Source organism: Papaver somniferum, chromosome 2 (genome assembly GCF_003573695.1).
Source record: "Papaver somniferum cultivar HN1 chromosome 2, ASM357369v1, whole genome shotgun sequence".
Classification (NCBI taxonomy): Eukaryota; Viridiplantae; Streptophyta; class Magnoliopsida; order Ranunculales; family Papaveraceae; genus Papaver; species Papaver somniferum.
Window position 1 is genome coordinate 100,549,369 of NC_039359.1, and position 15,946 is coordinate 100,565,314.

At 36.6% G+C, this 15,946-nt stretch overlaps 3 protein-coding genes across 3 annotated transcripts; 1 reads left to right on the top strand and 2 right to left on the bottom strand.

Annotated features, from left to right (window-relative positions):
* Positions 1-4,475: 4,475 nt before the first annotated feature.
* On the bottom strand, positions 4,476-10,692 carry LOC113348568. Its single transcript, XM_026592394.1, has 10 exons — positions 10,135-10,692; positions 9,922-10,038; positions 9,682-9,782; positions 8,842-8,913; positions 8,558-8,639; positions 7,978-8,058; positions 6,779-6,820; positions 6,118-6,177; positions 5,836-5,982; positions 4,476-5,030 (listed from the first exon to the last, which is right to left on the bottom strand). Exons 1-10 carry the CDS (start codon positions 10,393-10,395, stop codon positions 4,851-4,853), a joined length of 1,143 nt encoding a protein of 380 aa, XP_026448179.1. The 5' UTR covers positions 10,396-10,692; the 3' UTR covers positions 4,476-4,850.
* A 263-nt stretch (positions 10,693-10,955) lies between these two features.
* LOC113348569 (uncharacterized membrane protein YuiD-like) lies at positions 10,956-14,193 on the bottom strand. The gene is made up of 5 exons (XM_026592395.1): positions 13,871-14,193; positions 13,612-13,768; positions 12,975-13,025; positions 11,388-11,480; positions 10,956-11,281 (listed from the first exon to the last, which is right to left on the bottom strand). The coding sequence occupies exons 1-5, from the start codon at positions 14,011-14,013 to the stop codon at positions 11,222-11,224; spliced, it is 504 nt and encodes a 167-aa protein (XP_026448180.1). The 5' UTR covers positions 14,014-14,193; the 3' UTR covers positions 10,956-11,221.
* Positions 14,194-14,767: 574 nt separating this feature from the next.
* On the top strand, positions 14,768-15,664 carry LOC113351683. The gene has a single exon (XM_026595626.1). The coding sequence runs from the start codon at positions 14,768-14,770 to the stop codon at positions 15,662-15,664; it is 897 nt and encodes a 298-aa protein (XP_026451411.1).
* Positions 15,665-15,946: the final 282 nt, after the last annotated feature.

The following is a 15,946-nucleotide window of genomic DNA, read 5'->3' on the forward strand; positions in this document are numbered from 1 at the left end:
CGCTTTGTCTAATGAAGGCTTGATCTAGGCCACTCAAGTTGACCGAAAAAGATGAGTGGCCGTGATCGATTTGCGATAGAAGTCCATTGCCGCAAAGGATTTGGAAGCCGCGTGACATGCCATCTTTGGGCATGCGTTTCGAAGCGCTCGGTCATGGTTTGCCCATACCGGCTGGTCACACACAAAGGTGGGCCCACGGTGATCACGTTGACACTCTTGGTACCTCTTACGTCTATAAGAGTGGGCCCGCCAACGTGTGTATTAGCGCTTAACTGATCATTCACGGGATGATCTAAGCCGTCCAACCAGGCTGGTGAAGTTGGGCGGTCGTGATGATTTTAAGACTGCCTTGAACAGTCTAAGCTCATCGAGCTTATTACAAAGCAGCGCAACCACCCTATTTTAGGGTTGGCGTTTGACGTGCTAGGAGGAGTTCGTGTGATGTTCGACCGGCTAGGGCATAAGCGGGCCCGCCGGTGGTCATCACGATGATCGCCTACTCTTTCCAGGGTTTGGCTAGGCTTGTTAAAGTGCACGGCCAAATTATGTGGCCGTGATCGTTTCTGAGACTGATATGAACAGTCCAGATTTTCCTTAAGGAAATTAAATGCGTTCGATCAAGCTAAAAGTGCATCGACTCGAAATTCTCTTTGTCAGAGTAGCCTGTACGAGTAATTCGTGCATGTCTCAAAATTGGCACTTGGAGCTTCATGTTACTCTGCTGAGAGTGAACACTCAGTCGTCGTGTCATGCTAATAGTGAGAGCTCGGCTAGGAACAACACAGGAAACACTAGGCTAATCATGCATTAATTGATAATGCTATAAACTCACAAATATTTGGGATTGTTGCTACATGTACCATTCTGGGTGAATCTTGTATATTTATCGAATTGCTTCAAATAAATAAAGCGAGAGGTTTTCTGCGCTCATCGCTTATCAAATGGCTTTGTACTTTGCAGGATGTCAACATATCAAAATTGGTTTTACAATTTTATCCATGAACTAAAAATCCATCGTCAACACTAATGAAACTGAACTGAAGCATCCTTGTAATGCAGTGCAACTAAAGTTATATTATCCATAAAAATGGAGGGTACGCATATTAAAATCTATGGTTTTGGTCATGATCATCGGGGGATGACACATAAATCTAGAATAACACGGGTCATCCATACTTGTGGATGATAATCAAGATCAACCCGAGATGGCCCAAGAACTCTGGCTCTTCGAGTCAGTAGCTATTTCAGATCGCAAGCGACGGTGGTTCATGGGATGTGAGTCGAGCAGGTAATAAATACTCGTGGTTGGTAACCTAAGGGTCGTAGTTATTAGAGTCATATGGTCGCTTTGGATCACCCATAAATGTGAATCTGGGGTTGCGAGTCAACTTGGGTGTGACATGACATGCTTAGTTCTTCCTAACAACCCATGCCATCAAAAATATCACCAATGTTGAGGTAATCCGATCTGGATATAACAACGGGCTCGATGATCATCCTTGTCGAAGGTATGCGCCCTATTCTAGTTTAGGCACGCTAGTTTACAAGTTAAAGAAAAATAATCATGAAATGAAAAATTGCGGGTCTAAAAAGTGTACATACATAATAAACAAAGGTAGAAGTAGCAGTTTTTAAGCCTCAAGCAATAAGGACAATAAAATGGTGACGCGTCATCCACAAAATAAAGATAGTCTTTTGACGAGGCAAGAAAACAATGCTTATATACCTATAGAATAATAAGATTAAACGACATGCAGAGAAAACATCCGACTATCAAGACATCCTAGGAGAAGGTCTACCAAGGCTACAGTTAACGTTCCCAACAGTGAAGCAAAAATATTGTGCAATATTGTAGTCAGTGGCCTGGCTGATGGAGCTGTATAGTCCGACGATGTAGCACCAACATGGCCGAGACAAGAAAGTATACTTAGCACATGCAATACTATGCGATAGTGTTGCATATCCTTGATTCAGAGTTGTCCCAGCTTAATGAAGGAACTAGGAATGCAATGCAAGTCATCGGATGACTTTGGCATTGTCCCAAGCATTAGCCAAGGCTTGGCCAATGCATATGCAACAGTGGCGTTGCCAAATGCGCCATTGATAACTATTGATCGGGAAAAAAATTTGCAAGTGATGCACCTAATATATGAAGTTGAACTAAGCAGCAAGTCAGGACTTGATTGGCATGATTTATTTGGATGTTGGCATCCAAATAAGCTAAGTGCATGGCCGAGATAAATGTAGCACAAATGTTGCCGTACGTGGCAGAGACCAGGTTGAGTGAAGCGCAACTATTTTCGTACTTGGAAGAAGCCTAGTTGAGTGAAGCATAACCATTACTGACCATTGGCATGGGCCAAGTTGAGCGCAACACAATGCTTTTAGGATATGAATTCAAGCTGTCAGTTACGAATGTGTGTGCATCACATGCATGCCAGAGAAAAGGAGTTGGTTGAGACAGTAATAAAGAGACTTTATAACTGAGTTTGGCATATTCTAACCACCAAGAACATATGTGGCATCATTTGACTTGACAACATAAAAGGTGGCAGTGGAAAAGCAGATTGGCAGTTAGGAAAACTACTTACGGACATGTGGCTGTCCATTGGCTGGTGCACTTGTTGACACACAGTTTTGGCTATGTAATTACTGTATAAATAGTGCAAGAGGCATTATAAATCAGTAGGAGAGAGTACGCTACATAGTTTATAGAGTTAGTCTCATTTTTGAGCGAATAAGGCATCACCAAGAGGGTGATGGCCTGTTTTAGTCCATGTGATAGACAAGTATTGTAATCTTCCCTTAGTGCAATAAAATTGGTTTATTGTGTTATATCTTTTTGTTCATTGTGTTGCTGATGGGTTTATTGTGTTATATCTTGTTTGAGTACATTTATGCATGGCAAACCTCATATGCTTATGGAGGCATGAAGAGTTAGAGAGAAAAGAAGAAAGACTTTTATTGCGTAATGACTTATGAGTGAAGGAAAATACATACTTTAATACAGGTGTGCAAGTTTGAGTACTTGTGGGTGAAGTTGATTCACTGAACCACAGAAGTATTTTCGGTCATGTCCCATGAAAATTTTAGGGCGTGAAAAGAACATGTGACAGGTACCATAAAGAGAAGTACTATATCTAATCCCAAGAGTCCAACACTTTAACCAAGATATCCACCATACGTGAATGAGATAACGACGCGTTGAAAACATGTGAGAAAATCATCAGTCAAGTTTGAAAGTCAGACCCTAGTTAGCAATTCGGGATTCGACAAACGTACGGAACGGCAAACGTACGAGTATTATACGGTTTTGTAAAATTCAGATTCGGTCCAAAATTCGGTCAACGGGACGTGATTCGTCAGTAATTCGGAACGGCATACGTACGTGTATGATTCGATTTATAAATGTGAGTTCGGTTCTGAAAATTCGGTATCTATATATAACAAATAATTTGTATTTATAAGGTCATAGACCAATTTTTATGCATATGTGTGAGTTATTTAAAGAAAAAATAAACTTAATATGATGATATTAATAATATATACAACATTAGTTATCCAAGAGGACGTCGTATGGTGGTTTAGATGCTTGGTTAGTGAGTTTGAGATCTCTCTCACCTTCACCTTCAAATCTCTTCAGTCGTTTTTGTTTCATAAAAATCACAACACGTCTAATATTCGGTCGTGTATGCTCGGGAGGCAGTAAAGCCCAAAAAATGGAGTCTTTGAAAAGTAAAAGCTAAAGAATTTATGGCGAATTAAACGGACGTATTATTCGGGATACGTAAAATTTGTGAACGGTTCGCGAATAATTCGGGAATGCCACATAATACGCGATTTGGGTTCGGAGTTGCAAACGTACGCGAATAAGACGGTAAAATTCGTGATACGGAAAAATTCACGAATGATTCACGAACTTATTAACTAGGAGTCAGACAAGGCATTTAACGTAACTAGTAAAGGACAAAGAGGGTAAAGAAAGAACCAAAACAAGGTGGGACCTGATCATTTGATGCCAGCGAGGTGAATTCTACTTCGGCTATAACAAAGAGTACATTGGAAGATAATGAATGATATATCAGAATGACTCTACAAGAACTTGGGCCACCACCCTCGATGAAGATATAACATCTAGGATATGCATGTCTGACACTGTAACTCTGACTGCATCCACGCTCATGCTTACAAATTTTGGGGCTAAGCAACCAGAAAGGGGTTAAATTCTTTTGAATGAAAAAAAAAAAAGCATAGTGTAGAACTGGGAGTGTTCGTGAGCAAATAGGGTGAATAGTTCAGCCCTCGATCTTTGTAACATTTTCATCTAAATATAAGAACAAACTATTTTCTTTGGTGGACGAAGGTAATTGCGCCGAACCACCTAAAATCTTGAATAATCAACAATTGAAATGATTTGATTTGGCCATTTGGAGCATCGACCTATGGTAGCTTTTAAGATAATCATCAATTCATCATGAGTTCAAATTGATACAAATGTGTAAAATTGCATTTGCGATAATAAACATTGTTTAACAGAAAAAAGAACTCCACTATTTTAGCTTCAAGCCGCTCAGTAACATATATTACCACAATTAATCCAATTCTTCTTTAGATCGTATCAGCCAACCAGAACCTATCTGCACAATCTATTGGTGTTTACTTAATAACTTCTTTTAGCTGTAACTTCAAAGATCACAAACTATATATAATCTACTACATCATGCTATTTCTCTCATTCGATCCCCTTAATTTGTTGTCTCAGTCCAGTAGTATACTCTCGACACTATAAGGTTATAAATTTAGATTAGTCATAACGACGTTAGTAAATGATGGGGAATTTGGTGTAGAAATCAAAATGGTGTGTCCAACATTGCAGTATCTTTAAAGTTACCTACTATGCCCTCACTCAAAAGGCGCATAGCTGCCCCTCTTGAAAACTTCCTCGCGAATATGAAACAATTAACTAGTGTAGAATTAGATTTACACCATTCAACCCGGTACTCAGAATCATAGTTCACATGGTTGATGACCTGAAAACATTCAAATAGACAAATAAAATCACCTGATTAAGACATAAAAAGGGATATAAAAAATTATGTAGCAAAAAAAAAAATGGTTTTGAAAACTGGAAAAATGATATGATATCTATGTTGTGGAATGATCAGTCTTTGAGGGTTGTATTATATGAACTCTAGCTTTCATCTGACAGCTATAAAGATTACAGGTCTTTTTGGTAGGAGACCTCCTAAATTACTTAGTTACCCTCGTCTGAATTACTAAGTTCTATCATGTAAATCAATTAAAATGAAGGGTAAAATTATGTTAGATAAATATTGACCTATTTACAGAAATGCCATTGTTTTAAAAATAAATCAAAAAATTTAAAAACTTAATATCTTTCAAATCATACGCCAAATTTCTATAAAATTTCTATATTTGAAAAGCTCTTTGAATTATCTACGTAAAGAGTACAAATAGGGATACAAAATTCTTATTTTACGCAAAGATTTCATTGTTGTCAAATTTGGCATTGTTGGATGGCCAAATTCAAGCATGTGCTAGTGAGCATCATGAGAATAATGGAAAATTGATTTTTCGCAAAAAACAGTTGAGTGCAAATTAGCATCACTACAGTAGCATGAAGGTGATAAAACAATATCAAGGTTGGATACTTGTACACGGTTTGTACAGCTTATAGTAGTAAATGAGATTGAAGATCAGTCTATTACTGATTTGTGGTTCACAGGAAGTCCACATCAATGAAGTAATCAAATTCTTAAGAAGACATCCTAGTCGGAAGAGAGTACATGTGGACAGGAAATGAAGATGTCTTACCTTTATTTCATTAATTTGCTGAGTGCCTGCATCAGCATAACCAAAAGTGAACGGATGCCATGCTTTACGGTCAGTTTCTGTTTTGGATTCATTCCAGAATGTGTAGGTTAGCGTTCTTCGTTCAAGTTCTCCTTCAAGATCACTCATCTGAGACAAATTAACAGCAAGAATTTATTGACGAATTATGATAACATGGAGTGAATTAACACTACAACAGGAAAGGATAAGAGTACATCCAAAATCCAGTTAATATAAAATTTAGATAATTAAGTTAATGCTTACAGCAAGTAATGTCTGCACATAGTGCTCGTCTGGTATACAGTTGTGCTGCGTCTGGAATTTCTGCATTTGAGGTGTATATTTATCAGCAATTTTGAAACAATATCTAGAAGGAAACAACAGTGAATGACAACAAAAATAATGCAGATTTTTAGTGTGAAAGACTTCATAAATTTTGCATTTCTTGTCCATTTAATCAGCTGTACACAAATTTGTCCTTTTATCTCCTTTTCCTGAAAATGTGGATTTGAGCTTGGAGATTTGCCAGCATCACAGACAAATCACCCTAGTTCAAGGATGAATGGCAAAGTTCAACAAGCCATATTCACCCAAGTATATCCCTACAAATAGTTTCTGATTGATTTTTCTTACAACTCTATGAAATTGTGTAAAGTTCTACCTACTAGTTGATTGGACCAAAGATATAGGAAAAGGAATTTTCAGACAAAAATATTATCTCTAGTAAAATTGTAATTATACTTCAATAGATACACTTCAAGAACCGCAGACAGGGATCACCTTAATTAGGCAAAATGATTCCTTATTCCTTATTGAAATCAAAGTAGCATATGCTATTCTCACAGTAGCATATGCTATTCTTAATAATTCACATGTGAGTTATGTGTATTAGAAAAGCAAGCTATTACGGAGAGAGATCACTCACAAGGTTCTGTTTTCCCCTGCCAAAATCCATGGGTGGTCGTCGCTGCAGAGAAAATTCATGACACGTATTATTATCTAATAACTCAAACAAGTAGTAAGCGTTACGGTAAATGCAAATGAAGCACAAAATATAGACAATATCAATAAATAGCTTCACATGCAACCTAAATTGAAGTATGAGACTGAAGTGTGCAACATCAACCTAAATTGAAGTATGAGACATATTATTATCTAATATCAAGGTAATTTCTGGATCAGGGATGATAAATGAAATAGATATCACATATCAGATATATGTCATATCGGAAAGACATCAGGAACCACATTTGTGGGCCAACAACTTTTCTGGATAGCCTAAACTTTTGGAAGCAAATGAGCAAGCAACATGGCGAAATGCCCATAAACTCCCAAGTCTTTCTTGGTTGGACCAACTCAAGGTTGTTTCGAAGCACCACTATCTATCTCCATCGCTAGTCATGAATAGGAGAAAAATAATGAAAAATATGTAATATCAATATAACAGTCACACACAAACAGATTTAATTACCAATTGGAGGCATAATTCTCCTTCCCTGAAAAAGGAGAGAAAGTGTGTGGTTTCATCATGCTCTTGAAAATTAACAAAAGAAAGAACAAACCTCATGTTCAGCCTAACCCTGGTTTACAATTAAAATTTATACCGAATGTAGATTTTAATGAATATAAAGGACTCATCTGGTACCTCGTGCAAATCGAGTTCTGGTAAAATAATGAAACAATAGAGCTGTAATGTAAAACCTTTACATATACTTTTACCTTGCTAATTTACTTACACTGCTAAAATTGTATCACATTAGACACAGACATTTTTATATGAAACTACTTTTACCTTGCTTATCGCGTTGTAATGTAAACTCTCTACACTACTATCACCTTGTAGTTTCATTTCCAAAACTTATAAAAGATCATAATCATCCCTAACCATCTACTTTAATTGATATGATCGAGTGTGTACACTCATGCTGAGCCTATGTGGCTGATTTATAAGTAAAATGAATAGATTATAAAAGAAAGTAATATAATCTTTTTTCACTTTGATAAATAACATGGCAACTCTTTCCACTAAATTTGGTGATCATGCAGAGTATAATTTAAGAAAATAATAGCAAACAAAAAACAAGGATAGGATATATCATGCAACTATGCTGCTTTGATGCATACCTTACAGTACCTCTTGAACACCGGAAGGACAAAATCATCATTAACAATAACCTTTGCATGTTTCCGAACTAATGCAATCCACTGTAATGAACAAATCAATTCAAGATAAAGCTTAGAAAGGAACTGACATTATGAATATAATGCACTTTCCTAACGGCATCCACATGCAAGTACATAAGAGTGGTTTCCAAACATGGAAAAAAGCCAATATCCAGGCACAAACACAACAAATTTTACACATGTAAGATTTGATGTATAAGATTTCCTGACTCATACCTTATTCTGGATCTCACTCCAGAATGATAACTCTATTATAGATCAACTGTAATAAAAACCCTCCATTTTCATTTTCCAAAATCTTCTCATTTGAATATAGTGTATTTCTCATGTGCTACAGCCTAGAAATATGCAACACGACTTAACCATGAAACTGATGTACATTTTAGCTGAATCAAATTGATTATTCTCTCTAAACTCTAAGATGTTTGTGAGAGTTTGTCTGTCTTAAAACCTGTAGACTATTTGGAACTATTTAGATGACACTTGATGCTAAGAAAATAGTTAGAATGGAAGAAATTACCTGGGATCCTTTTCGCCACTTGCCCTTTGGTATATTAGGTGACATCTTCGGATTGTAGCGTCCTTCCTTTGCATCAAGAAAGCTAGAAGACAGAAACAACTACAAGTTGACACAGATAGACTATATAAAACTCAGCTTAACTACTTATGTCATACACACAAGAAACATGAAGACGATGCTAAGTTACTAAGAAATAACTGACTAATCTGTATATTGGGTTGATATTGCATGATCTAGAGAGTAACTGATAGTGCTGATCTCGCGGATTATGGTTCTATATTTACCTGTCAACGAAGCTTTTCGAAGATGACATCATATAATTGTATATGTGGCTGAAGTTATACAAAGGGACGCAACTGCAGAATTTGTACACTTATCAGAAAATAAAATCCACGCATCATTTCAATGTTCTCTAAGACAGAAATTAGAAACACAATAAAAGAATATATGAAATATACAAAACAATAAAATGACAACTTGATTCTATACATGTCAATTACAGAATATGCTAATCAGAATCGAGATTCATATTAGTAGCAGAACTTGTATTTGAAGAGAGAAGTAGGATACGGAAAGAACTACAAGAAAGATTAGGACATTTACGAATAGAGTCGAAGAATAACGTGCCGACCTATACATAGTCACTCACTCCCCAGATACTGTAGAATAATGGATCACTCACTTCTCTGGGATTTTCTTCTTTCTAAGCCACGATTCTGACTGAAATAAAGGCTTCAGGTTTGACACCCCGAAGATGTCATATTTAGATGGCATGTAGAGATGGTTTTGGTAGTAAGTTTTTTTTTTGAAAGGGGGTAGTAAGTTGTTTTATGATTTTGGTCATATACTGGGGTCAAGTGTCTCTTTTCCCTTATTTCTACTCTCATCCTTTACCAGTTCATCAAGTTAATAAAATAAACCAAGCAAAACAAAAATCAAATTCCAAGGAGCATCACACACACCTAAATTTGGCAATGCTGAATGAGAGTTAAGTCATATACTTAAATAAACTCACAATCCCTAAAATGTGTATACAAATCTGTGTCAAAATAAACAACTACCGTACTTGTAGAGACTGTACCATATTATAGACATCGAAATGGAGGTTACAGAAGAAAACCAACCTATCAGATAAAAGAACAAATCTCTGGTTTGCTGGATCTTGAAGTGCTTCACCGAAGAGCAATCTTTCTGCTTCAATCATACTTGATTCTCCCCAAACAACCTGCAAAACCATAATTACTAGACATTAAAACCAAAACATAATTCAATAAAATCAAAATGAAATCAGTTGACCCCAAATTCATCAAAATTGAACTACATCACAAAATTACAATCCAATCAACAAGTAGTACTAACATTACCTGAATACTCTTTTTCAATTGCCGGCCATAGAAAATTGGAGACCTAGTAGTTGATTCATCAAATACATATCCAGGTTCAGAATGAACATAAATTGAGAAATTCCCCACATCTGCATTCTGTAAAACAGAAACAAAAATCCCCAAAAATAAATAACAATTGGTTTGATAAAAGTTTGTACAGGGAGAAAGAGACAGAGGGAGAGAATACGAAACCTGAAAGAAGGTCTCCCAAAGAAAATCAAGAGGGAGATTTCTGCGAGTTAGAAATAGAAAAGCAATCTTCGGAGAGCCTTGAAATGGCTCATCTACTAAACTATAAGATCTCCGAGTCGAAGAAGAAGAATATTTCTTAGATTGAGAATGAATTCTTAGAAGAGAATAGACACATAAAATAGCTGAAAGTGTAATCACAATCTTAGACCCTAAACTAAGTACGTTACGTCCAGATAATAAACCTCCTGCTTTCTTCTTCATCCTTGAGAAATGAAGAAGAATTGGGGAGGAGGAGAAGAAGAAAAATGATTTACAGGGAACGGTTTTTCAACTTCTGTGCTGCTGTTAATTGTAAGTTCTTCGTTACTTTTCTACTATCGAGAGAGAGGAGGAGGACACAACACTGGCACTCTGGCAGCGTTTATTTTAACTGGGGAGTTAATTCAGGGAGCGGTGCGGTTAACTAGTACAGTACACTTTTGAATTTGAAGGCAGCACAGAACAGCGTTTGGATTGTGTTTTGACCTCATCTGAATGTGATGTTTTCTTTCAACCTACTTGAATTAGAAAGTAAAGGAAAAGCAAAACCCAGCACGTTGATACCTTCATCTTTCACGTCACCTCATCAAGTGACAATTTAGATGACTTCTTGCACTTTTTGTTTGTTACACCTTCATCCATATCCCATGGGTAGCGATAAAGTACACAAATTTGGTCATTCTCACCAATACTTCTCCTCCCAAAATCAAAGACAGGTGAGCATGATTCCCAGGAACGGCAGTGTGGGGTGGAGAATAGTCGATTATATGCTATGCTTAGAATACATGAAAAAGGAAAAGAGAAGTGTTGAATGTGTTTCATATGTTTACAAGCCCTGAATATTTTCTGTATCTTCAATTTTAAAACTCTGGTAAATAAAATTTTACAAGCCTTTTCAGTTTTCACTAAGTGGTAGGTGTTTCCCATCTTTTACAATAGTAACTGAATGAAACATATGCCCCCATGAAAGACCAAACTCTTCTTTTGTTTCCTTTTGCGAGGGATCAAATGAATTGATTTTTTCTTGCTGATACCGTAGTCTTTTCCGCTAGCCAGAAGTCCTCATGAAAAATGCTACTATACAACCCAAGATAGCACCCGCAGCAACCTACGCTGACAAAGAATCAAGGTGGTCAAATTAACTATTTTATATGAGCGTAATTAGGATTAAACTGCATTAGTAAATGCCTGACATAACCATTATGAAAACAGACCTGCAGAGGAGTATGACCTAGCAATTCACGTAGGGGTCTAACATTTGATAAAGGGTGCTCTGTAGGAAGTTCACAAACTATCTGGTTCAGCACCTGAAATGAACATAAACAAAATCATATATTAGTTGTCTTGTATATGAATCAAAATGGAGATACTCAGCGTAATAGAATGGATTTAGGATGTAATTCAGCAGATCAGACAAATAATTAACGTATTCAGCTAATCCAACACAACAAAGTAAAATATAGTCCACGTAGATCGTACCCTGGATCTACATGATGGAGGTTCGAATTAATCAATGGTAAGCTTTTACTTTACAGGTTATAAGGTGAAACCCACTTTACAGGAAAAGAAAAAAGAGATAAAAAAAAGAGAAGAGAATGCCAAGATAGGACATTAAAGATTCACAGAAAAATAAATAATTCTACAGGCTATCAGCGGTCACTTATCAACTAACCTTCATGTCAAAGACTTAATATTTTCCTGCCAAAAATATGTTTCCCAAAAGGATGAAGATGAGAGAAGAATGTAGAGATGGAATTACTATCAATTTTGTAACATCTAATCCACAAAAAAATAGAAAACTAATACAATGTGATGAACTAAAGTTCTAGAAAAGAAATAACAGGTTAGCTACGTCAACCAATAAATTACTTTCAACCTTTTATTTGATGATACACCAGTACATAGGCTCAAACAGGAAGAATAACAAGACTAATTATATTTTCATCTAGTTTATGCCCCATGTTACCCCTAAGTATAGTGACTTGCAAAAGAAACAAAATGATAAAATTAATCCACAAAACATATGTACAGGTAAGGGAATCTAAAAAAATATGCATAAAACGACCTGATACCTTGCATCATAAAACATATAGCACTGAAAATCAATAAAAGAGACAAAGCCGAAACCTCTAAGATGGCAATAGCAATGAAAAATAACATGAACCTAGGTAATAAGAACAAAACCTGAGACACAAGCCTTGACAAAGTATAACTCTCAACATTTGGTAAAAAGGAAAGATATAAAACTAGTGTTCAAACATAACAATGGGAACAAAGTACTCAACGGACGAATGCAAGATGTTTACCAGAACCCTGGCGATCAAAGGAGTTCAATACAAGGTGATAGTATGTGCTCAAGATCCCAAACTGCTGTATGGCACTTAGGATCTTGTGGTAGACTGGTAGTCAGGTTTCTTTCAATCATCAACTATCTTACTACATATGAATGAGTTGCATATAAAACGAAGCATAAACCCTCAAAGTTCATTTTATTGATGTATACAACGAAAATCGTACCACTAATATAGCATGAAGAACAAAGCATGGAGAATCCTGAAATAAAACCTACAGTTCAACGCTAATTCATCTTTTCTCTCACAAACTAAATTAAATTCTATCTCAAATCTTACAAATGCATAGCTGCAACCTCATAAACATACAACTGGAGTAAAGGTAATATGGGATATTTCCACTCATTCAAACAAAAAGCAATATGACAAACATGATATAATACTAGTAACACCATCCAAAAAGAGTCGAACAACTGTTAGAGCTTAACCAATAATTATTCAAAATCTTACTTCAGCTTGTCGACCTGCATGTAGTCTAACACCAGTTGCATCATACATCACCTGTAGGACACAAAAGTCCAACTGATTAATATTTAATAGGAGGTAATCAGTTTTAACATACTATCAACCAAAAATACCAGGCAAACCAAACAGAAATTGAAAAGATGGCTGTGAAAATAATTACCGCTAACTCTAGCACATTTTCATTCCATCCCAAAGGGGAAAAGGTGAAAAGGATAATAAAATACTAACAATTTCTGCTGCTGATGCAATCATGTACTTTGTTTCCCAAACAAAAAATTACAAGTAAATTCTTTTGCATCTGTTTTCTTTAACAAAAGCTAAAGCTGGCTATATGAGAGTGTATCAGGCAATGGTAGACAAACGCTTTGAAAACTTCATCCTTTTACCCTATAAAAAACTTAATAACAGTATGGTTTACTTGAATGATACAACTAGAAGGTAAAACAGAAAGGTTCTCTCTATGTGAAGACCAGTTTCGAACAATGTCATCAAATTCACCAGTAACTAAACCCAAAGCCCATTTTCACCATATAATCATAACAACAAGAAGCCTAAAAACATTTAATTTAAAGAAACAATTTAAAGAAAATAAAAGACCTGGTTAACAAATTTAAGTACATACAACAGCAGCTAAGACCACAGCAAGTGCAAATGATGATGTTCCGGTTCCATCATGAAACCCAATTGCAACAGCAAGAGCCGTAACAGTAGCTGAATGTGATGAGGGCATTCCACCAGATCCAAACATCCTTTTGGAATCCCATCTCCTCTCTTTATACCTGCCGTCTATCTTGATAATTAAAAACTAGAAATTCAAATATATACCCTAGCGAATTCGACTTTTTTTTTTTGGAAATTAGGGTTTTGTAAAATGAACGTACCAGGTGGTAAAGAGCTTCAGAAATTGAGCAATAGCAAAGGCGAGGAAAGCGGAGAGAAGAGGAAGATTTGAAGGGAGAATTGGAGAAGAATTAAATGAACGAGAAGATGAAGAAGCATCTGCAGCTGTGAGTACCTCATCCATGATCAATTAAGTAATCAAATTGAAAATCAATTGGTGATTCTGATGGAAATATATAGAAATTGAGCTCCAGAAGAGGAAAACAGTTGGATTTTCTTCTTCTTTTTATCAGCTCTCCAGAACTCTCTGTCTCTGTTTTCCCCCTCTTTTGTTTTTCCAGAGATGCAAGAGAGAAAATGAATCAGAAAGAAAGCCCGCAGTTACGAACGATTTGCCGTGTTGGTTCCACCAGATAATAAAAGTGGGACCCAGTTGATGGAGTATAATCAGTTTATTTGCTGCTAGAAGCCGAGAGGGGTCTGTTTTTCGCAATAGTTTACTGTGAAAAATGCAGTGTGGAAGAATAAAAAAAGAATCCGATTATTAGGGCGGCTTAAATTACTAATTGGAACCAAAATTTTATAGGGGAGCCCAGATTTATATAAAAGTTCAAAAATATCCTCAATCATTTTAATTTATTATTCTTTTACCTTTCAAAAGGGTTTGGTCGAACTAGCTCCGGTTTTTTCTCTTCTTCTTCTCCTTGCGTTCTTTGTGCAACGATTTGGCGTCAATGGAGCCGAATCAATCAATCCCTCCTAATCTAGGCAACCATCCAAATCAGAAACGCAATGATCGTGCATAGAATAGAAATCGATCACGTTCAAGGCCTAGATTTACCTATGTTCCAAAAACAGGAAACGCTAATCATGGCGCGGACAATTCCAAAGATGGGAATAGTTCGTATGCTAATATAGTTAAGAAGAAATCAATTGTTATGTCCAATATTGATGCGAATTATTTATCACATCCTCCTGTTCGAGCTTCTACTGGGGAGATTGTGATTACAATTCCTAAGGATGTCATTCGGCGTTCTAAAGAAATATGGAAATTCAGTATTGTAGGTCGTTTTGATTTCAAAATCCTGGGTACCAAGTTTGAAGATGTTAAGCGAATTCTTTGCGAACAATGGAGATTAACAGGCCAAGTCCAGTTTATTCCATGGGTGAAAGGTTATTTTGTCATTAAGATTAGCAATGAGGTTGATCGTAAAAGAGTTAGCTATGAAGGTCCGTGGAAGGTTAAGGAACAACAATTAAAGATGATGCCATGGATTCCTATGTTTAATCCTGAATCGGAAAAGAACTCAAGGGCCACGGTTTGGGTGCGTTTCCCATATCTTCACTTTGAATATTGGGAGGAGGAGATCTTATTTCGAATTGCTCGTGGCCTTGGAAAGCCTGTGGCTGTTGATCCGAGAACATTGAGAGTTGAATATGGTTATTTTGCTGCGATACTGGTGGATATAGATTTTTCAAAACCTTTGCCTAAGCTTGTTATTGATGATGAGGATTGTCCGGAAGGTTTTCGTCTTGATTATGATTTTTTGAATAAGCCTGATTTTTGTGATCATTGTAAATCAGTTGGTCACACTTTGTCCCAATGCAGAACAGCTAAATATAAAGATTTGGAGAAGCTGCATGATACTGAAGAGGATGATTTAAAACGTGCGGTTATCAAGGCTGAAATGGATGAACTGAAAGATTATTGGAAGAAGGAAAAATATGTCAAGCCAAAAGATAAGCCTCCACCACCGGCTCATACTGGAGGAGGAGGAGGAGGAGGAGAACAATCTTTGGATCCTAAGAAGATGGGTTATGTATTGGAGGAGTGAAGCATACTGGGCGTCATACTCTGATTCCGAGTCCAACTTCGAGTGTTGCTGGAGAGGACAATAATGCAGACATTCCGCATGTCTTGCCCGACTCTGCTAGCACTAATCATACAATTGGTTCAGTGCCTTTGCGTGATATTGCTGATGATGCTGCTACACTCTCTTTGGACCTTGAAAAGGAGGAGGAGGAACTTTATCTTCATTTCTTCATCTTCTTCTTCTCATACCTCTTTTTTTTTCTTCTTCCCTTCTTCGTTTTTCAGCGGTTAATTGTCGATTAAA

What these genes read in the sequence shown, in the direction of transcription:
- LOC113348568 (XM_026592394.1), bottom strand. Translation starts at nt 10,395, where the DNA reads ATGAAGAAGAAAGCAGGAGGTTTATTATCTGGACGTAACGTACTTAGT. An exon ending in TTTGGGAGACCTTCTTTCAG is followed by an intron (nt 10,039 to 10,134) that starts GTTTCGTATTCT and finishes TCTGTTTTACAG; the next exon opens with AATGCAGATGTGGGGAATTT. An exon ending in TGTTCAAGAGGTACTGTAAG is followed by an intron (nt 6,821 to 7,977) that starts GTATGCATCAAA and finishes TTTTCTCTGCAG; the next exon opens with CGACGACCACCCATGGATTT.
- LOC113348569 (XM_026592395.1), bottom strand. Translation starts at nt 14,013, where the DNA reads ATGGATGAGGTACTCACAGCTGCAGATGCTTCTTCATCTTCTCGTTCA. An exon ending in CTGAAGCTCTTTACCACCTG is followed by an intron (nt 13,769 to 13,870) that starts GTACGTTCATTT and finishes GATAGACGGCAG; the next exon opens with GTATAAAGAGAGGAGATGGG. An exon ending in CTGTGGTCTTAGCTGCTGTT is followed by an intron (nt 13,026 to 13,611) that starts GTATGTACTTAA and finishes TGTGTCCTACAG; the next exon opens with GTGATGTATGATGCAACTGG.
- LOC113351683 (XM_026595626.1), top strand. Translation starts at nt 14,768, where the DNA reads ATGTCCAATATTGATGCGAATTATTTATCACATCCTCCTGTTCGAGCT.